This window comes from Gossypium hirsutum, chromosome D07 (assembly GCF_007990345.1).
Source record: "Gossypium hirsutum isolate 1008001.06 chromosome D07, Gossypium_hirsutum_v2.1, whole genome shotgun sequence".
In the NCBI taxonomy this organism is placed as follows: domain Eukaryota; kingdom Viridiplantae; phylum Streptophyta; class Magnoliopsida; order Malvales; family Malvaceae; genus Gossypium; species Gossypium hirsutum.
This window is the reverse complement of record NC_053443.1, coordinates 31,240,662-31,259,306: the sequence shown is the minus strand read 5'-3', so window position 1 is coordinate 31,259,306 and position 18,645 is coordinate 31,240,662. Positions and strand designations below refer to the sequence as shown.

The 18,645-nt window shown below is 32.3% G+C and overlaps 1 protein-coding gene across 2 annotated transcripts; it reads left to right on the top strand.

Moving 5' to 3' along the window:
• The first annotated feature begins 647 nt into the window (after positions 1-647).
• Positions 648-5,178, top strand: LOC107954681 (ethylene-responsive transcription factor-like protein At4g13040). 2 transcript variants are annotated; one of them, XM_016890308.2, is made up of 7 exons: positions 648-1,169; positions 2,088-2,192; positions 2,442-2,569; positions 3,344-3,428; positions 4,203-4,383; positions 4,586-4,707; positions 4,799-5,178. In XM_016890308.2, the coding sequence occupies exons 2-7, from the start codon at positions 2,150-2,152 to the stop codon at positions 4,936-4,938; spliced, it is 699 nt and encodes a 232-aa protein (XP_016745797.1). In that variant the 5' UTR covers positions 648-1,169; positions 2,088-2,149; the 3' UTR covers positions 4,939-5,178. The 2 variants fall into 2 exon arrangements, with proteins under 2 accessions (XP_016745797.1, XP_016745798.1); XM_016890309.2 differs by lacking the exon at positions 648-1,169 and adding an exon at positions 1,176-1,617.
• The last annotated feature ends 13,467 nt before the right edge of the window (positions 5,179-18,645 follow it).

Here is an 18,645-nt window from a genome sequence, read left to right as displayed (position 1 = left end):
GGGTTTGGGTTTAGGTTTGGATTTTTAGTTTATATTTAGTTTTTGGGCTAGATTTATATTTGGGTTGGGTTGGGTTTGATTTTTTATTTTTGGGTTGTGCTTGGTTACTTGGGTATACATATAATTATAAATTTATGTTTTAATGTTTTAAAAAATTAGTTTATTTGGTTATCTTGGTTTAGATTTTTAAAACTAAAACTAAATCGAATTAACCGTTTAAATCGATATAGGTAACCAATTAATCAAAAATCAATTAAATCAAAAAAATTTGATTAATCTAGTTTAATTATTTTGATTATTTCAATTAAACAGATAATTTTCACCCCAAATCAAATTAAAGTAGAGACATTGAAATTACTATTTACAAATACATATCTAATAGTGGAATTTAACCAATTATATAAAATTCTACTAATAATAAATATTAAAATTTTAATCTATATCAAATTTCTTATTCTAATAGAGATACACTTAATAATAATAAAGTATATATAACAAAGAAAGTGAAAAAAAATCTATTTTAAAAAAGAAATATAATTCTAAATTAAAAAGGAAAAAAAACCGAAGAGATTAAATTAGAGGGGTTAATATTGGAACCATAGCCGACTAATGACCAAAACTCTTCAAAAGGTACACCCAATACAGAGGATACGTAGGCCTCCACATATTCAAACCCCCTCCTCTCTCTCTCTCTCTCTCTCTCTCTCTCCCCAAGACTTGGCCTTGCTTTGATTTGTTTTGTTTTATTGTTGTTGATTGATTTTCAGCATTCAACAGCAGGCAGCTTCACCACCCTTTCATAGAAAACAAAATGAGCTTTCACCTCACAAACTGAAATAAATAAATAAAATTAAAAAAAAAAAAGAAACAAACAAAAGGTGGTAGTGGTAGATGCATGAGCCACCACCACACCAACACAAACTTGTTGAAATCTCTCATCTTTCTTATTTCTCCCTTCCGTTCTTTCCTCACTCTTTCTCTTATTTCACCACCATCTCCTTTCCTTGATCCTTCTCGTAACACCTAAGGATCCTGAGTTTTTTTTAACCTTTCTTTTTGTTTTCTTTTACCAGATTTTAGGTTCAACCTTAATAAAATTGTCTTTCTCTCTCTGTTTTCCTCGGTTTCTGCGCTGTCCCGACTACCACCTTTTCTTTCTCCTTTCTCAGGTACCAAATAAATGACTTTTTGTTCTGGGGTTTATTTATCTTCTTCCTTGTAATGGGTGGGTTTTCTGCGTTTCCTGGCTATGGGTTCCCTGTCGCCATTTTTGGCTTTTTCCCTTTTCCTCCTTGAATTTTTGTGTGTTTTGGAGTTTGGGTTTTGTGTTTTGTCTTGTATTTTCACTGCATCTGCTTCCATGAAAGGTGGTAGGTTGGTGGGGTTGACTTGTTTTTCCACGGAGTGATAATTGGGTTTTCTATCAGCCAGACTTACTGGACAACTTTGTTAGTTTCACATGATGAAAGTTTTGGCTTTTACTTTATGCAAATTATGATGAATTCATCTCTTTTCTTCACCTAAAAAAGAAAAAAGAAAATTATGGCTGACTTTATGTCACATTGCCCCCTTATCTTGAGGCTAGCTAGCTTTTAGAAGTGAAAACCACGTTTCATGGTATTTTCATTGGTTTGTTCATATTATTTTTCAATTCCATCTACGATTGATTTCTGTTTAACCAGCATCAAATCTGTTGTCTGTTTTCAGAAATCTAATCCGTGCAAGCTATTTAGCCCTTGAATCCCTTATTATCTTGTAGTATTATTGAAATCAAACGTACTTGGTGATGAAAAACCAGCTGTTTCTATTTCAGCCAACCAAATTCCGTACCAAGTAATTTTGGTTGGCTGTAATAAATGATAGCAAAAGTTTATTAACATCTGGGAAATTTCTTTGTTCTTTGTCTAAGTTTAATTGCTTAGGTGCATCAGATTACTTGCATTGACTCAGTTTTGATGGCTTTTGTATTTTTTTTTAACGTTTTTCTTCTTTTGCTATATGATCACCACGGATCATATCTGGTTTACTGTTCGTCATTTTGTGATTGCTTAATCTACCTATAACTCGTCCATCTTTGGTAATCTTAGGAGCACAGATAAAGGGATAAATGCAAAGCTAAACCATTGGTCACTGATTGACGCATTGCCAAATGGTGAGCTTACGCAGACGCAAGCTCCTGGGACTCTGCTCTGGTAAACTTTAGTTGACATGTACTTTTTATATTGCATAATTAGCTGCTTCTATTGGTATCTATGAAGAGGAACATTTACTAAATTACTATGTATGTGAAGTGTGCCCTTCCCTTCATTTCTTTGCCCTTGTGTTACTTAAAGTGAGTCTGTCTAAGTAAACTATGAGTTACTTGTATAGTGAATGTAATCAAACAAGTTCTAGATTATGCCTGAATAATTTCATTCACCAAATCTGGTGACCTTTTGCAGGGACGAGTTCCTTTTTTACTCCACTTTCTAGATTTTTCGATAATAGTAATGCCCCTGGAAATTCAAGTCAGAGTGCAAAATTGGTCAGTGTGCATCCCATGCCCTCAGATCCCATCCACATGAATGGGGTAAGAATGCATTATTAATCAGTTGATTAGATGTAGTGTTGACGGTTTAACTCTTTTCTCTTTGTTGGGTTGATACAAGTTCATTTTCCATTATTTTCCTTTTATCATTTATAAACTTAGCAGCTCTCGGAGACTCTTTTTATCTTTTTTTTCCCTTGAGCTAGGGAGGATTACCTTAATAATGCCTCTCTAGTTTTGTCTTGTAACTTAGCTTGGTCTGTAGTTGTATATTTACTGGTGTGTTTTCTCATACATAATAATTCTAGGAGTAAATCATTTCATTTCATTCCTCTTTGTCCACAATAAGGGGGAAAAGGACCATTTGTCATTATTGAAGACTTTCTATTCCCTTATGACAGATTTTCTTTGTTTTAGTATGTTATGAAGTATTGGAAATATGAAATTGTGAAAATACAATAGAATGGTTGATGATTACTGATAGAGATTACATTTTTTACCTTAAACATTGTTTTGCTATCTATATTTGTGTGGTAGCTACTCACGAACTACATCTTCTCTTGTGATTAGCATGTTTGTTGTTGGTGTAGTTGTTATAGTTATATAAATAGTGATGGCAAGTGTGGTTATGTTATATAAGAAGGAAGTGAAAGGTGGATCTTTAGAAAAAGTTAAATGCGCTGCTTGTTTTGACTCCTTCAGAATCATGTCTTGCTTGCTCATTCCATTGCATCCTATGATTAGCATGTACTACTACTACCATCTCTCTCTTGTTTTACTAATTAACTGTTACATGTAACTTTTGATGTTTCTCAGAAAAGCATTCCTAAGGTTGCCTCTGGATCACCGAATGTCTCCGGCTCCGGCTCATCAAAAGAGCATCATAATCAACCTTTTCCCGGTTTGTTTCCCTGGAATCACATGTTCTATATATTTGTTGCTATTGTTAAAGCTGGAAAAGTTTTACTTTTCCAAGTCTTGCTTACTGTTGGTATTTCCTTCCATACTCCATCCCCTTCCACTCTTAACATTTTTTTCACCCTCTATCTTTGCACCTAAGCATTTACTAATGAATGGGTTTTATGTCTTGATTGCTTACCTTTCCTCCATATTCAGCTTTAATGGCTTGAAAGAACTGCATTCAATTTTTTTTATTTTTCGAAATTTAAATGGTTAGAAAGACATGCATCCATGCTACATTTTGCGATGGTAAAGCTGCATGGATTAATATGATATGGTTTATATTCTGCAGAATATGCTAAAACGTTACAAAGCTTACATCTTTTCCCTTGCTCTCCACTCACTTGCATACTGTTCTTGTGAAAAGTAAAATGATTTTGGTTCGTGTATCTAATATTCAAGGCTAGCATTGCATGGTTTGCTCATCAAAGTTTCATGTATTTGACATCTTTAGTTTGTGTTTGTTGGTATGGGGAAGCTACTGTCTAGAGAATCAACATTGTGAAATGATGTTATGAAAATGATTTGATCCGCAGTTGGTTAATGTTCAAAATAGGATGGTTTTATACTATGTATATTAGAATCCTGTTGTGTGAGTTTTGGATTTTTTATCTCATTTTGGGGCTATGTCATTACCATTAAAATCCAATACAGGGAGCCATTTACTTTTCTACATTTTAACTGATGCCCAAGCACAATGTTATTATCTGTGTAGGGCAACCGATCAAACGCAGGAAGCGACACAAGAGGAAGCATGTTCAAAACCAAGAACCATGTCTAATGAGGGGTGTATACTTCAAAAATATGAAATGGCAGGCCGCAATAAAAGTTGACAAGAAACAAATTCACTTGGGAACAGTTGGTTCACAAGAAGAAGCTGCCCATTTATATGACAGGTAAAATATCGACTTTTATCTTTGCTTATAATGATTGCCTACTACAATTTTGTCCCAAAACTCCGATTGCTATTTTTTGCTCAGTAGATAGGCTAATGCTGGTTTCTACGGCTTCTCAATGTAATAAAGATGGTTTCTTAGTATTGATTTATTTTCTTTGATTGATAGACTAATGGATTTTGAAACACGTTTCTATCTATAGAGCGGCATTCATGTGTGGAAGGGAGCCGAACTTTGAACTCTCAGAGGAAGAGAAACAAGAGCTTAGGAAATTCAAGTGGGAAGAGTTTTTGGCATATACTCGGCGATCAATTACAAATAAAAGTAACCCTTTTGTTTATGAATTTTCTATGATCTCCAGAGCTGCTGTTGTTCAAATATTCATTGGGGTTTATTTGTAACGATTGGATTACAGAATACAAGCAAAGGCTCGGGAAGGTGGAACCACAGAAGAGATCTGAACCTGCAATGGAGAACAGTGAGTGGGACAACAAACAAGGAGTGAATAGCTTCTCAGCTTCAGAAGAGTTCGGGCCAGACTCTTCAGCCTCATAAACGATTCGAGAGTGTTAGTGAGGCTAAACCAATAGCTTTAGCAGTTAAATTTAGAGTTGCAGGGTCTCTCCATTTTTGGGTATTTTTCTGGTATAAAATTAGTTGCACCATTATATCACCCTCAGGAAATCACCATTGTTGCTGTCCCAATGTATCTGCAGATTGCAGAAATCTGGGGAAAAAAACATGTTTACGTTCTAGGAAGCATTAAAAATCTTTTATTAGTCGTAGTTATGCCAATTTCCATCTTTTATCTTCCATTAGCTAGACCTGGTAATATAAAGGCATGTATGTAGCATAAATTCAACAAAACTCAAAATGAACTGGAAAACCCGAAATAATTAAATAAAGGTGAATTGGTTAATCCAATTACCTATGGATCAATTCAATTGAAATTTTCTTAATACAAAGATATTAATATATGAATGTTTATTTTCAGTTCGAAAATGACACCAACTCCCTTATTGAATATACTGACTGGAAACATACTGAATGAAAATAACTAAGGAATCTGATAATAAGTGTCTATCAATTACTCAAATTGAGGCTAGAAAACATTGGATGAGATAGCTCGTTACTATATGTTGGCAAGCATAATCAATACTCTGTATAAGCAACTAAAGAGTTGTAAGACTGTTAAAACGATTCTAGATAAGCTAGGAGACATGTTCGGAGGTCAAGTTACTTTTGGCTTGACAATCTGTCATATCTAGCTTGATAAATGCCCAGCAAAAGCCCGGTACTTTGGCCAAAGACCATATGATCACTCTCATGATCTACTTTGTCGAGATTGCGGACAATGAGGTCAATTTAGACCAAAACACTCAAATTGAGATAGTGTTCAAAAGCTTTTCAAAGGATTTTGTTGGTTTTCAGGTCATATATAACCTTGGCAACAAAAACTTAACGCTTACACAACTCATGAAGGAGCTACAATCCTATGAATTGATGTTGAACAACGGTCAGCAAGTAGAAGCGAATGTAGCCGTCGCTTCTTCCTCAAAAAGGAAGGGAAAGCGCACTAAGAAAGGTAAAGCTAAGGTCTCTAGGCCACAACAAGTGGAAAGGAAGACAACCAGAAAACCTAAAGACTTATCTAAGTCTAAACTTCTTCTGCAGTAAGAAATGACACTTCAAGGCAAACTATAAAAAATGGAAAGAATATCTAGCTACTAAAGTCAAAGATATGAAACTCTTGATAATAGAAGCTTGTTTAGTGAAAGATTCAATAGGCCACTGGGTCATTAATTTGGGAGCCACTAATCATGTTTGTGATTCTCTACAGGGGTTCAGGGAGACGAAAAATCTTAAAGAGAAGAGCTTATCGTTGCAGACTAAGAACGGGACAAGTGTGGTAGTTGATGCAGTGGGAGATGTATATCTTTATTTTGATAATTTTAGGAAGATTACTAAGTTTCAAAAGAAACTTAATTTCCATTGCATGTTTATATAAAAAACAGCTTAACCATGACTTTTAATGATGAAATTGCAATATTTAGAAATTGCAATCTTATTTGTAATGGACAGATGTCAAGTACTCTCTATTTTATCAAGCAAAAGATGTAAACACTTCTTGAGACTGAAATATCGAATATAAGACTTAAAACTTCTCACTTTAATGAGGCATACCTTTGGAAATTAAGGCTCGATCATTTTAACCGAGAAAGAATCATTAGACTTGTGAAAGTTGACATCTTAAGTTCACTTAAAGAAGTTGATATTCCATAATGTGAATCTTACTTGAAAGGTAAGATGACTAAGCTATCTTTTAATACAAAAGGAATGGGGATTAAAAAACCCTTAGAACTTGTGCACATTGATGTATGTGGCCCCATTAGCGTTAGTGCAAGAAGTGTATTATGTAACATTTATTGATGACTATTCTAGATATGAGTATGTAAACTTGATGCATCACAATAGTGAAACCTTTGATAAATTTAAAGAGTTTCGTGCAGAAGTGGAGAAACAACTAGTTTTACCCATAAAGGCACTTCGGTCTGATCGAGGTGGGGAATATTTATCTGATGAGTTCTTAGGGTACCTTATAGAGAATAAGATTCTGTCCAATTAACCATGTCAGACACTCAACAACAGATTGTCGTGGTAGAGAGAAGGAATCAAACGTTGTTAGACATGGTATGTTCAATGTTAAGTTATTTGAAGCTGTCAATCTCTTTCTTGGGATATGCAATACAAATGACTTGCTATATTCTGAATGATGTGCCAACTAAGGCAACATCTCAAAACTCCATATGAATTGTGGCATGACAGGAAGCCAATTCTAAAACATTTAAGGATTTGGGATGCCTAGCTTACATATTGGATAAAGATGCAAAGAAGTTGGATTCACTGACAGAATTGTACATGTTTGTAGGATATCCGAAGAGAACAAAGGGTGGTTTGTTTTATAGCCCTGAAAGAGCAAACTATCATAGTGTCAACTCATGCTACTTTCCTTTAAGAAAGTTATATGAATGACTTCAAACCTCAGAGTAAAGAGGTATTCAAGGAGCTTTCAAGAAATATACAAAACCTCGGTTCCAAAACCAACTCTTAATAGTAGACCTACAAACGGTCAACAGTATGGGGAGCTTTGTCGAAGTTGGAGGGTCTCTCATACGCCTAAGTTCTTCCAATCTGGCAAAAGTGTTCTTAACATTGAGTCTGCCGAACAGGAAGATGATGACCCACTTACATATGACGAAGCGGTGCAGAGTGTTGGTTCCAATCTCTGGTAAATAACTATAAAATCTGAAATGCACTCTATGTATTCCAACTCAGTGTGGGAACTTATAAACTTACTGAAAGGGATAAAACCCATAAGGTGTAAGTGGATCTACAAGAGGAAAAGAAATGCAGATGAAAAATTGGAAATTTATAAGGTCAGAATTGTAGAAAAAGGTTATACTCGTAAAAAAGGTATTGATTACGAAGAAACCTTCTCTCTAATTGTGATTCTCAAGTCTATCCACATATTACTATCTATTGCGGTAGCTCTCAATTACGAGATCTAGCAAATGGATGTCAAGACAATGTTTGTGAATGATTATCTTGAAGAGAGCATCTATATGATGTAACCTACCGGATATATAGCTAAAAGAAACGAGTATAAAGTTTGCAAACTGCTTAGGTCCATTTATGGACTTAAACAAGACTTTTGGATTTGAGCAAAACGTAGATGAACCTTGTGTTTACAAACATTTAGGGGATAGAAAGGTGGTTTTTCTCGTTCTATATGTCAATGACATTCTACTCATTGAAAATGATGTAGGGACATTATCATCAGTTAAATTGTGGTTAACCCAACAGTTTAGCATGAAGAACTTAAGCAAGTATCACGCTTATGAAATAAAAAATTTTACTTACTTTCAGGAAATCTCCTCAGTGATATCCACATGACAATGTTTACCTTGGGGTAGATCCGTTTCATCCCATTACAAGAGTTCATCGATGAAGGCTGTAGGTCTTTCTTAGGGACCTTCTTCCACTCAATAATTTAAAAAATGTAAGGTTTTTAATTTCCGATTTCAATCATGAATGATCATTAAATGCATGCCAAGTACATGTGACATTCTTCCCTAATCTATATGACATGCTTATCTCATATATGCATGAATATACATTTGTAGTCATATAAATATCGTCATGCTTATCTCATATGTATAAAAGCATAAAATTTAAATGACTTTGATCAGTTAAATTTTTCATGATTCCATTCTAGAAAAATAATAAAATTATAGAATTACAAAATTTACCCCAAAGCATACTTTGGGTCTTCAATTTTGCCACCACGTTCTTCTACTACGATACTGATTCATGTTTCCATCGTCACTATCTTTTCGTCGATATTTCTGTGTCACCACCACTGCCCAAGAAAAATTAGGTTACAAAATTTCTATGTTCATTTCCGGCTCACATATTTTATTCTAAACGATTAAAATTAAAATTCTATGTGAAGATGATAGTCCACGGTCAAAAAATATACATGCCTAAAAAATAAATTAAATTACAAATAAATTTTTAGGAATCACAACTTTGGCAAAATTACTTTATTATCAATAACAATAAAATAATTATATACATTCATTCATATGCATTCCCCTAAACATGTGAATAATTATAAGAATGTCACATCTTATTAAATATTAATGAAACAAGATGAAGAGAGAGATTCGGTCTCAGTTTACTCTATAAACATTGCACAACTTGGCTATTGATACTAATTGTTGGAAAAGAATCAGGTTTAAAAACAATTTTCTTATACAACAAAAAATTACAATTTTGAAAATCAACTTGGTTTATGATATTTATAGAAATAAACCTTGAACCGAAATCATACTTGTGTTTTTGGATAACCGGATCCTTGATATTTTTCAGCTTTCAACCAAACGATCTTCTCCACTATTCTCGTACCACGAATTGTCTCGAGTGTGGGCTCGCACCAATTGAATCAAAACACATAAATAGAAAAAGTTTTCTTTACTTTTGGGTGAAAACAAAAAATTTCTCTTTAAAATAAAAACCGACAGGATTGTTATCTCAGGAAAAAAATATAATAGTTTAGAATAAATTCTCTCCATTTTTCGGCGGAGTAACAATATCTCCAAGTTGTGTAAATAGCTCTATCAGTGTCATATATTTATAGGGAGAGAATGTAGAACCCTTGTTGAATTGTAGAGATTTATTTCAAATAAAAAAACAACTTCCTATTCCAACTAGGAGAGAGAGAAGGGCTAATAAGGTATGCTTCCCCTCATATGTATTATGATGAAGATTCGAGCCTCTCATTATATTGAGCCCAATTATATGTGCTTTTTGAGACTTTAACCCAACAATTTATAATTTAATCCAACCCAATACATATTTTTCTATTTTCCAAAATAAACATTAAATTTCCAATTAAATAATTTTCTCATCCCAAATTTACCATTGATAAAATTATGATGATTTTTCCCTTGGTAAAATTTCTAAGAAAATATATTCAATATTTCACAACTAAACTTGTTCATTATGACTGAATGATTTATTTTCATATTCGGGCTTTAAAATTGCCCAAAAAACATAAACTCATTCTTCCAATCATTTCTAAGTAATCCATATATATTCAACTTGATCATTTTTCATCTTCATTTCCATTTCTATTTTTTAAGAAACTCACATTCATTTCTAAATGATTCCATTTCTCTATTTCAAAGAAAACCATAATAATTTCTGAATGTTTTACATTTCCTTGTTTTTATTCATTTTGTTCATTCTGATTCAAACACGTAATTCATTTCTAATTTCAACGAGCTAGAGGAGGGACTGATTGAACATACGTAATTAAGGCTTAAATGATTTATAATTATGTTCCAACTTTTCACCTATTAATTATGAACTCATTTAGTCATGAAGTCATTCCACTATAGTATCGTGATTGAGCTTTCCCTAACAACATACCATTACAAAAACAAATATTCAGTGCTCGTTCAATAACCCTGTCATAAGTGTGTTACCCTCATAGTATATCATTGATCTCTTTGGGATAATATTCATTCTCCCAATATGATCCTATTTTATCTGATGGTAACTATTACATCTTCCTTCATGAAAAGTCAATCACCATCAAATAGTGATTAAGTCATCCATCACAAAGACGAGCAACTCGTGGCCACGTTTACTTCTCATCGACCATGTAATGCCCATGAAAGGCTATCATTTACCCATGTTTTGGGCTTTGAATTTCACTTTTGTGAATTACGCTACATACTGCAGAAGCCGTACACCCAACACACTATTTTTCGGTTCCTTATGTATTCGAACTCAAGCTTTTACTTACATGAAAGTGTATGAGTCACGCATACATAGTCAGCCATCCACTTAGGATTTAGGTATGCCACACTATGAACGTCACAAGTGAATAGATCCATAAATAGATTTAGGATCTATCCTATTTGGGTCCAGTCCAATGTACTGTCAGTCTAGTTAGTCACATCTATGTCTCTATCTTTTAGGAGTCATTCGCTTCGATTTACAAGACAAAGCATCTCCTCAATTGGACTTGATAGACGCCATATTAATCTTTCAATCGATTTCCTCATTTTCAATTAGACTAAGGACATGTTTAGGTTCGTCTACTAATACAAGTTATCTTTCTGTATTACGATCCGACCACGTAATACTACTAAATATTAGTTAAACAACCAGTGAGCAACATTTGCTTCCATTTTGCTTTGTGCAAAAAATCCATGTGAGGAAACTATACAAAGTATTAATGTAACTCATGAATATTTTTATTAACCAATTTGTTCAAAAAATTACAAGTGTACTTAAGCAAAAATACTATATTTAGGGAACTAGATCCAACAATGAACCTATATCTCATTCACCAGAAATTTTAGCCTCTGGACCTGTTCAAAGTTTATAAATTTGAAGTTGAGAATCAATTCAAACAAAAGGATTAAGAACATTAGATCTAATCGTGGTGGCGAGTACTACAGTAGATATGATGGCTCAAGTGAACAATGTCTAAGACCATTTGCAGAATTCCTAGAGGAATGGGGTATTGTTCCACAATACACTATACCAAGATCACCTAGTATGAATGACGTAGCTGAAAGAAGAAATAGGACTCTTAAGGATATGGTAAGGAGTATGATTGCTCATTCTACCTTACTTGAGTCCCTTTGCGAAGAAGCGTTAAAGACAATAACATACATTCTGAATAGAGTACCCACTAAAGTAGCTACAAAAACACCTTATGTACTTTGGACAGGTCGGAAGTCTAGTCTAAAACACTTTCACATTTGGGATGTCCAGTTGGGGCAAGGCCTTATAGGTCACATGAAAAGAAATTGGACTCCAAAATAGTGAGCAAATACTTTATTGATTATTCTGAGTGATCTAGGGGCTATAAGTTTTATGATCCCACCATTAGGAATATTTTTGAGATAGAAACTACAACATTTTTTAAGGATGTTCAGTTTAGAGGGAGAAATAAGGTTAGAGACATTGCTTTTGAGGAGGAATTAGATTCTAACTATTCATGCTATCACTTTTGACAATGTTTAGGTTCTAATACCTATTATTGATCAATAAATAAATCCAAAACCTCAACAAGAAAATGTTGAACAACTCCCTATTCAAGATGAGGTAATTGTTCTAGAAGAAGAAACTTAATAACCTCAAGAACAAGTGCCATTAAAAAGGTCCACGAGAGAGGAAAATGTTATTTCAAATGATTATGTTATATTTCTCCAATAACATGAGTATGATAATGGAATGATGAAATATGATCCAATCAACTTTCGTCAGGCCATGAAAAGTTCTAATTCTCAAAAGTGGATTGATGTTATGTAAGAAGAGTATAAGTCTATGTAAGACAATAAAGTTTGGGAACTTGTCCCATTACCTGAAGACGCAAAATCAATTGATTGTAAATAGATATTTAAAACCAAAATGGATACAAATGGTAATGTGGAGAGGTATAAGACGTGTCTTGTAGTTAAAGGATATACTTAGAAAGAATATATTGATTTTACAGAGACTTTCTCTTCGGTTTCATCAAAAGACTCTTTTAGGACAATCATGATACTTATTGCTCATTTTGATCTTGAGTTACATCAGATGGATGTGAAGACCATGTTTCTCAATGGTGACATTGAAAAAGCAATTTATATGGTGCAACCAGAAAAATTTGAATTGGGAGCCGTAAAAATATGATTTGCAAATAAACAAAATCCATATATGAACTCAAACAAGCTTCCTATCAATGGTACCACAAGTTTCATCAAGTAATTGTCTCATTTGATTTTGAGATGAATATTGTCAATGATTGTGTATATCACAAATTCAGTGGGAGTAAGTATATGTTCTTGGTTCTATATATCAATGACATTTTGCTTACCACTAACGATATAGGCTTATTGCATGAAACTAAGAGGTTTTTATCTAAGCATTTTGAGATGAAAGACCTTGGGGATACCTATTTTGTTTTAGGAATTCAGATACATTGAGACCAATCTCAGGGTATTCTTGAATTGTCACAAAAGATTTTTATCGATGAAGTACTCAAAAGGTTTGACATGCAAGGTTGTAGACCAGGTGACACCCCTGTTGCAAAAGGAGACAAATTTAATCTTGTTCAATGCCCTAAAAGTAATCTTGAAATTCAAGAAATGCAAAAGATTCCCAATGCATCAATTGTTGGGAGTCTAACATATGCTTAAGTATGTACACGTCTAGATATTATGTATATTGTTGGGATGTTAGACAGATATTTAAGTAACCTTGGTATGGACTATTGGATAGCAGCCAAGAGAGTTATGAAGTATCTTTAGAGAACTATAGGTTACATGCTCACTTATAAGAGATCAGATCATTTGGAAGTCATAGGGTATTTTTATTCTGATTTCGTTAGGTGCCAAGATAGCAGAAAATCTATATCAGGCTATATTTACTTGTTAGCTGGAGGAGTTATATCCAAGAAAAGTGCCAAACACACACTTGTAGCTTTTTCCACTATGGCAGCAAAGTTTGTAGCATGCTATGAGGCATCAAACCATGGAATATGGTTGCAAAAACTTGTCACAGGGCTGCACATTTTGGAGAATGTAGAAAAACCACTCAAAAGTTTTTTGATAATAAGCCAACGATGTTTTATTCCAAAAAATAAAAGGAGATCATCTAAGTCAAAGTATATTGAAATTAAGTTCCTAGTTGTGAAAGAAAGAGTGCAAAGTGGAAAAATATCCATAGAGCACATTGGGACAAACTCCATGATAGCAGATCCTCTCACAAAAGGTTTACCACCCAAGATCTTTCATAAACACACTGCTCATATAGGTGTTATATTATTTGAGGACATCATGGTTTAGTGGGAGTTTGTATTTTATTTGATTTATGTTTATTTTCAGACATTTGTGTATTTGGTTATTTTCTTATCAAAAATAAGTATTCAGTTTATTCACTCTGTTTTGTTATTTTGATATTAACCTCACTTAAGTTTAAGGAGGACCAATTGGAAATAAGCATGTTTTGGTTCACATTACATGTAATTTTCATGCTATGCATCCATGATTTATCTATGTCATTTGACTATATTTGTCTATCTGACCATTGATTAGCTTAGTCATGATTAATATGAAAAAGACTAATTTGATCCTATATGGATATAGTTGATGGACGAGATTGTTATAGAATACCAGTTATATGATAGCAAATTTTGAGCTCATAAGGTTGTACATTTATCAGGAAACATATGTTGCCCAAGTGAGAGATTGTTGGATTAAAATCCTCAATTATGGGGACATATGTATGATGTATAATGCTATTATAAAGTGTGATACAACATTAAGTGACCAATTATGTTATAAGTGTCGCATGTATTAAAGTATCATGAAAATAATGTGTAGATACTATATATTGTATTTATAATTTGATGAGGGACCAAATTATAAATACCCAAAATTAATTTAATAATCAGTTATTTGAAGAGCTAATGGTCCCCAAGAAATATGGTTATCTCATATATCTTTTCCATCCCCATCAAAGAGTTATACAAAGAGAAAATTTATTTTCTTGGAAGATCAAAACCTTATGGAAAATCTCCAACAATGGATTCGGGCATGCTTCCGCATATAACTTTGTTCTTCATGATCTGACATGACAATTCCTAATTTATATCATATTCTTTCAATTTTAAATAACATGTGCAAGGAATTCTAACTCCAGAGATATATGAATCGCCAAAGTTGACTGTAGTAGTTCTGCAGCCATTGGAACAGTCAGTTTTGCACTTGGATGAATACGGTCCAAAGGGGAGACAAGTGGCAGTGTTGATGTTCCATCGATGGGATTAATAAATAGGGCCCTGAGTGAGGTCCAATCTACTTCATTTCCTGTAGAACTTTTAGAGATGCATAACGAGTATAGCAATGAAGGGGAGACTACGATGTACTTTGTTGAAATCGCTGAAAGTGGAAGCTACACAAGTCCTAGAGAGGAGAAGTTTGGGGAAGTGGGAAGGAGCCAAAGTTGCGTGAGTTATACTAGATGGGAAGGTGTTCAAAGAAATCTGAGGGCTCATGGGGCATTGCTGGAAAAGCAGCGGAGCTTTATCCACGGAAAGAAGAATAACTCGCAATGGGCAACTTCTCAAATGAGTAATGACTACTTTAGCCCGACAATTTCGTCTGCCATGAAGAAGCGTAAAAACTCAGAGCAGTCATGCAAGCCACTGCAACAAACCACTATTCATTCATCCCAAGATAGAACTTTTAATGATTATTGATTCTTCACAGTGCATGATACCATAATGAGGGAAATAAGCCAACATATATACAACATTCCTATTGATTGCCTTTATCAAATTCATATATAGTGCAACTAATTTGTTGCGACACATTGTGCAGAGTGATTTAAGATGAATGAAAAATTCATCCACAATGATTTTTTAAAAAAAATGGAAAGTGTTATACTTTGGACATGTGGCGACATGAGAATCGATTGAAGAGGGAACCATGAGTGACTTTCCATCTTGTACCGTCTGGGTGGTTACTTTGTGACTAAAGAATCACGTACCTTGTACCACATGTGAGAGGGACCATTCATCCTTAACCATCCACTATTAACAAATACGTTCTCCTCAAGAGGGGACCACCTAAGAACCCTCATTACTTTCCTAAGAACCCTAAACCCTAAACCCTAAAACCCTAAACCCTAAAACCCTAAACCCTAAACCCTAAAACCCTAAAACCCTAAACCCTAAACCCTAATACACTAAGCATTCATCTTTCTTTACTTAGGTCCATCTACTTTTTCGCTTTCGGCTTAGAATGGGTGAACCAACCTTCTTTGACACTGCCTCCTCTCTTCCTTCTCTACTTCCGTTGATACCGTAATACCATCCCCTCTTCTTCTTCTCTAGTTCTGTTGATACTGTGTATCAATAATACCTCTAAACAGAGTATTCTTGAAAATAACTCTCCTTAATTTCATAAATAAAAAAAAATCATTAATTATAAAGTAAAATTTTCTCCTAACTTGTACATGTTCAAAATTCTGCTAAAGACAAACAATTTTCACTTGAATTAGAGTTAATAGTTTGTTGAATTACAGTTAATTCAGTATAAATTTATTTTAATAATAAAATACACTATATTTAAATTTAATAAAAATAAAAAATTATCAATATAAAAATGTTCTTTCGATCTTATTTTAAGTAAGGCTTAATTCACAATTTGGTCTTTAAAATATATTAAAATTCTCAATTTTATATATAAAGTATATCTCTGTTATATTTTTAGTCCATTTTTTACGAATATTGAAAAAAATCTTATTGTCAATCACAAAGAGCCACGTGGCATCTTAATATAAAAAATAAATATTTTATAATAAATGTATATATACATTAAAAAGTAAATATATAAAAATTCAAAATATATATAATCTAGAAAAAAGACATATAAATTATAAAAAAATTATAATAGAATATAGAAAAATATGATAGTTGAAAAGAAATTAGTTAAAATTAATAATATATTACAAAAAATTGTAAAAAAAGTAAAAAATATTTTAAAAATATTTTTTACAAAATTATAAAATATATAATTCTAAAATTCTAAAAAAATATTTAAATTTCAAGTTTTTTGAAATTACTTGAAATTTAAATACTTTTTTTAAAATTATTATAGCTTTTTCAAAATTTTTATATTATTTTAAATATTTAAAATTTATAACTATATATTTTAGAATTTTATAAAAAATATTTTTAAAAATATTATATATGATTTTTTTTTACATTTTTAATGAATATAGTATATATAATGCTAAAAAAAAGGACACAAAAAGTACTCTGATAGCACCACAAGGATGGTTAACGGTCGGTCAAAGTTGGTCAACAGTCATTCAAAATCAAATTTTTTAATATTTAAATATTAAATATTATAATTTTCTATTTTTAATTGAAATTTAATGTTTTTATTTTAAGTAAACCTAATTGCCACGTAGCATTTTTCATTAGCAAAAACATGTTACGTGACGCTTTTTCATTGGCCAAAGTTGCCTACCAAAATTTCTTTTAAATCTGTTACAAAATGGACAAAAAAATAGAAGAAATTGATACTTTAGATATCGAATTGGGACAAAAAAAATTAGGTACCAAAGTGAGAAAATACATATACTTCAGAGTCTTAAATCGTGAATAAAGTCTTTAAATAATCAACCAATCATTCTATTAGGATCTTCAAAGTTTAAAAAAATGGTTGAGTAGCAACTCATGCACATCTTTGATAGACCATTTTCCATGTGACTTGAGAAGAAATGTATAATTTTTTGGACTTTTTTTGGAATAATAAAAATAATAATTTACGAAAATAATATAGGTTTTTTACAAAAATAATATAAGAGATGAAAATTGAACCGTAAGTCGACATTGAAACCTCAAATCGGTAGCTTTCATACCAAATTGGTTTTTCTCATGCCTAGTCATGTCAATGCAACGGGGTAGAGATTTCTTACTACCTAAGGAGCCCAAATCTACAACTTCCATGCTGATTTGGGCTTTTTAGGCAGTAGAGAATCTCTGCTCCCCCTACACCATAATATGACTAAAGGTTCGTGATTCCTAGACCTACTAGACACAAGGTCCTTAGAAAGCTCAATTTTTTAAGTACCATTTGTATTAGTTTGAAAAAAAAGAAAGCTCAAAATTGTTTTTCAAAAAAAAAAAAAAGAGAGTTAAGTGAAGTGAAAGGAAAAAAAAGGTGTTAATAGAGTTTTTAAATTTGTTAGAAGATAGTTTTGCTTAGATTATTATGCATAGATTTAAATTGTAATGTTTTTAACTTTTTTTTTGTAAAAATAAAATAGCTTACATAGAAAATATATGAAATTGTAAATGTTACAATGATATATCGATTTTAAATATTTTTAAATCAAATTATTAAAGTAAAAAAATAAAAAGTTATAAATGTTATTTAAGCTTTTTTTTCTTGAATAATATAGTAAAAAATTAAATAGACCTAGGTAATATGAGAAAATTTAAATGTTATAGACAATTAGTTGGTTATCATTGTATTAATTGGTGGAAGTAATATATTTTTCTAGAGATCGAAGTTAAAAGGGGGAAGTTCCGATATAAAAAGGTAAGAAAAATTTGTAATGCAATTATATTATGGTTTTACGGTTTACGAATAAAATAAAATGAATTTATGTGAATTTGTTTGTGACATTAATTTATAGTTTTTTGAATTATTAATTAATTAATTAATTGAAGTTTGAAAATGGAATTAAATCAATTAGTCATTATGAAATCCTTTGAATGTAGAAATTAAATATATTTTCTCATATATTCTTTTATGATAAAGTTATCATAATTTTAACTTAATTAGAATTGGGTTGAGAAAATTATGTAATTGGAAAGTTAATTTAATAAATAATGTTTATTTTGAGAAATAGAAAAACATATGTTGGATTGGATTAATTTATAAAGTGTTGGGTTAAACGTCTAAGAAGCACATATAATTGGACCCAATACAAGAGAGACTCGAATCCCCATCATAATATATATGAGGGGAAGCACACCCTATTCGCCCCTCTCTCTCCTAGTTCAACTAAAAGTTGTTTTTCTATTAAATAGACTTCTACTAATTCAACAAAGGTTTTCACTTAGTCTCCTTATAAATAAATAACATTTGTAGGGCTAAATCACAATAAGTTTTATACAAC

Excerpts from the sequence above, each read along its gene's own strand:
- LOC107954681 (XM_016890308.2), top strand. The coding sequence starts at position 2,150 with ATGGTGAGCTTACGCAGACGCAAGCTCCTGGGACTCTGCTCTG. Across the intron at positions 2,570-3,343 it reads ATCCCATCCACATGAATGGG|AAAAGCATTCCTAAGGTTGC; the intron begins GTAAGAATGCAT and ends GATGTTTCTCAG. Across the intron at positions 3,429-4,202 it reads TCATAATCAACCTTTTCCCG|GGCAACCGATCAAACGCAGG; the intron begins GTTTGTTTCCCT and ends TTATCTGTGTAG.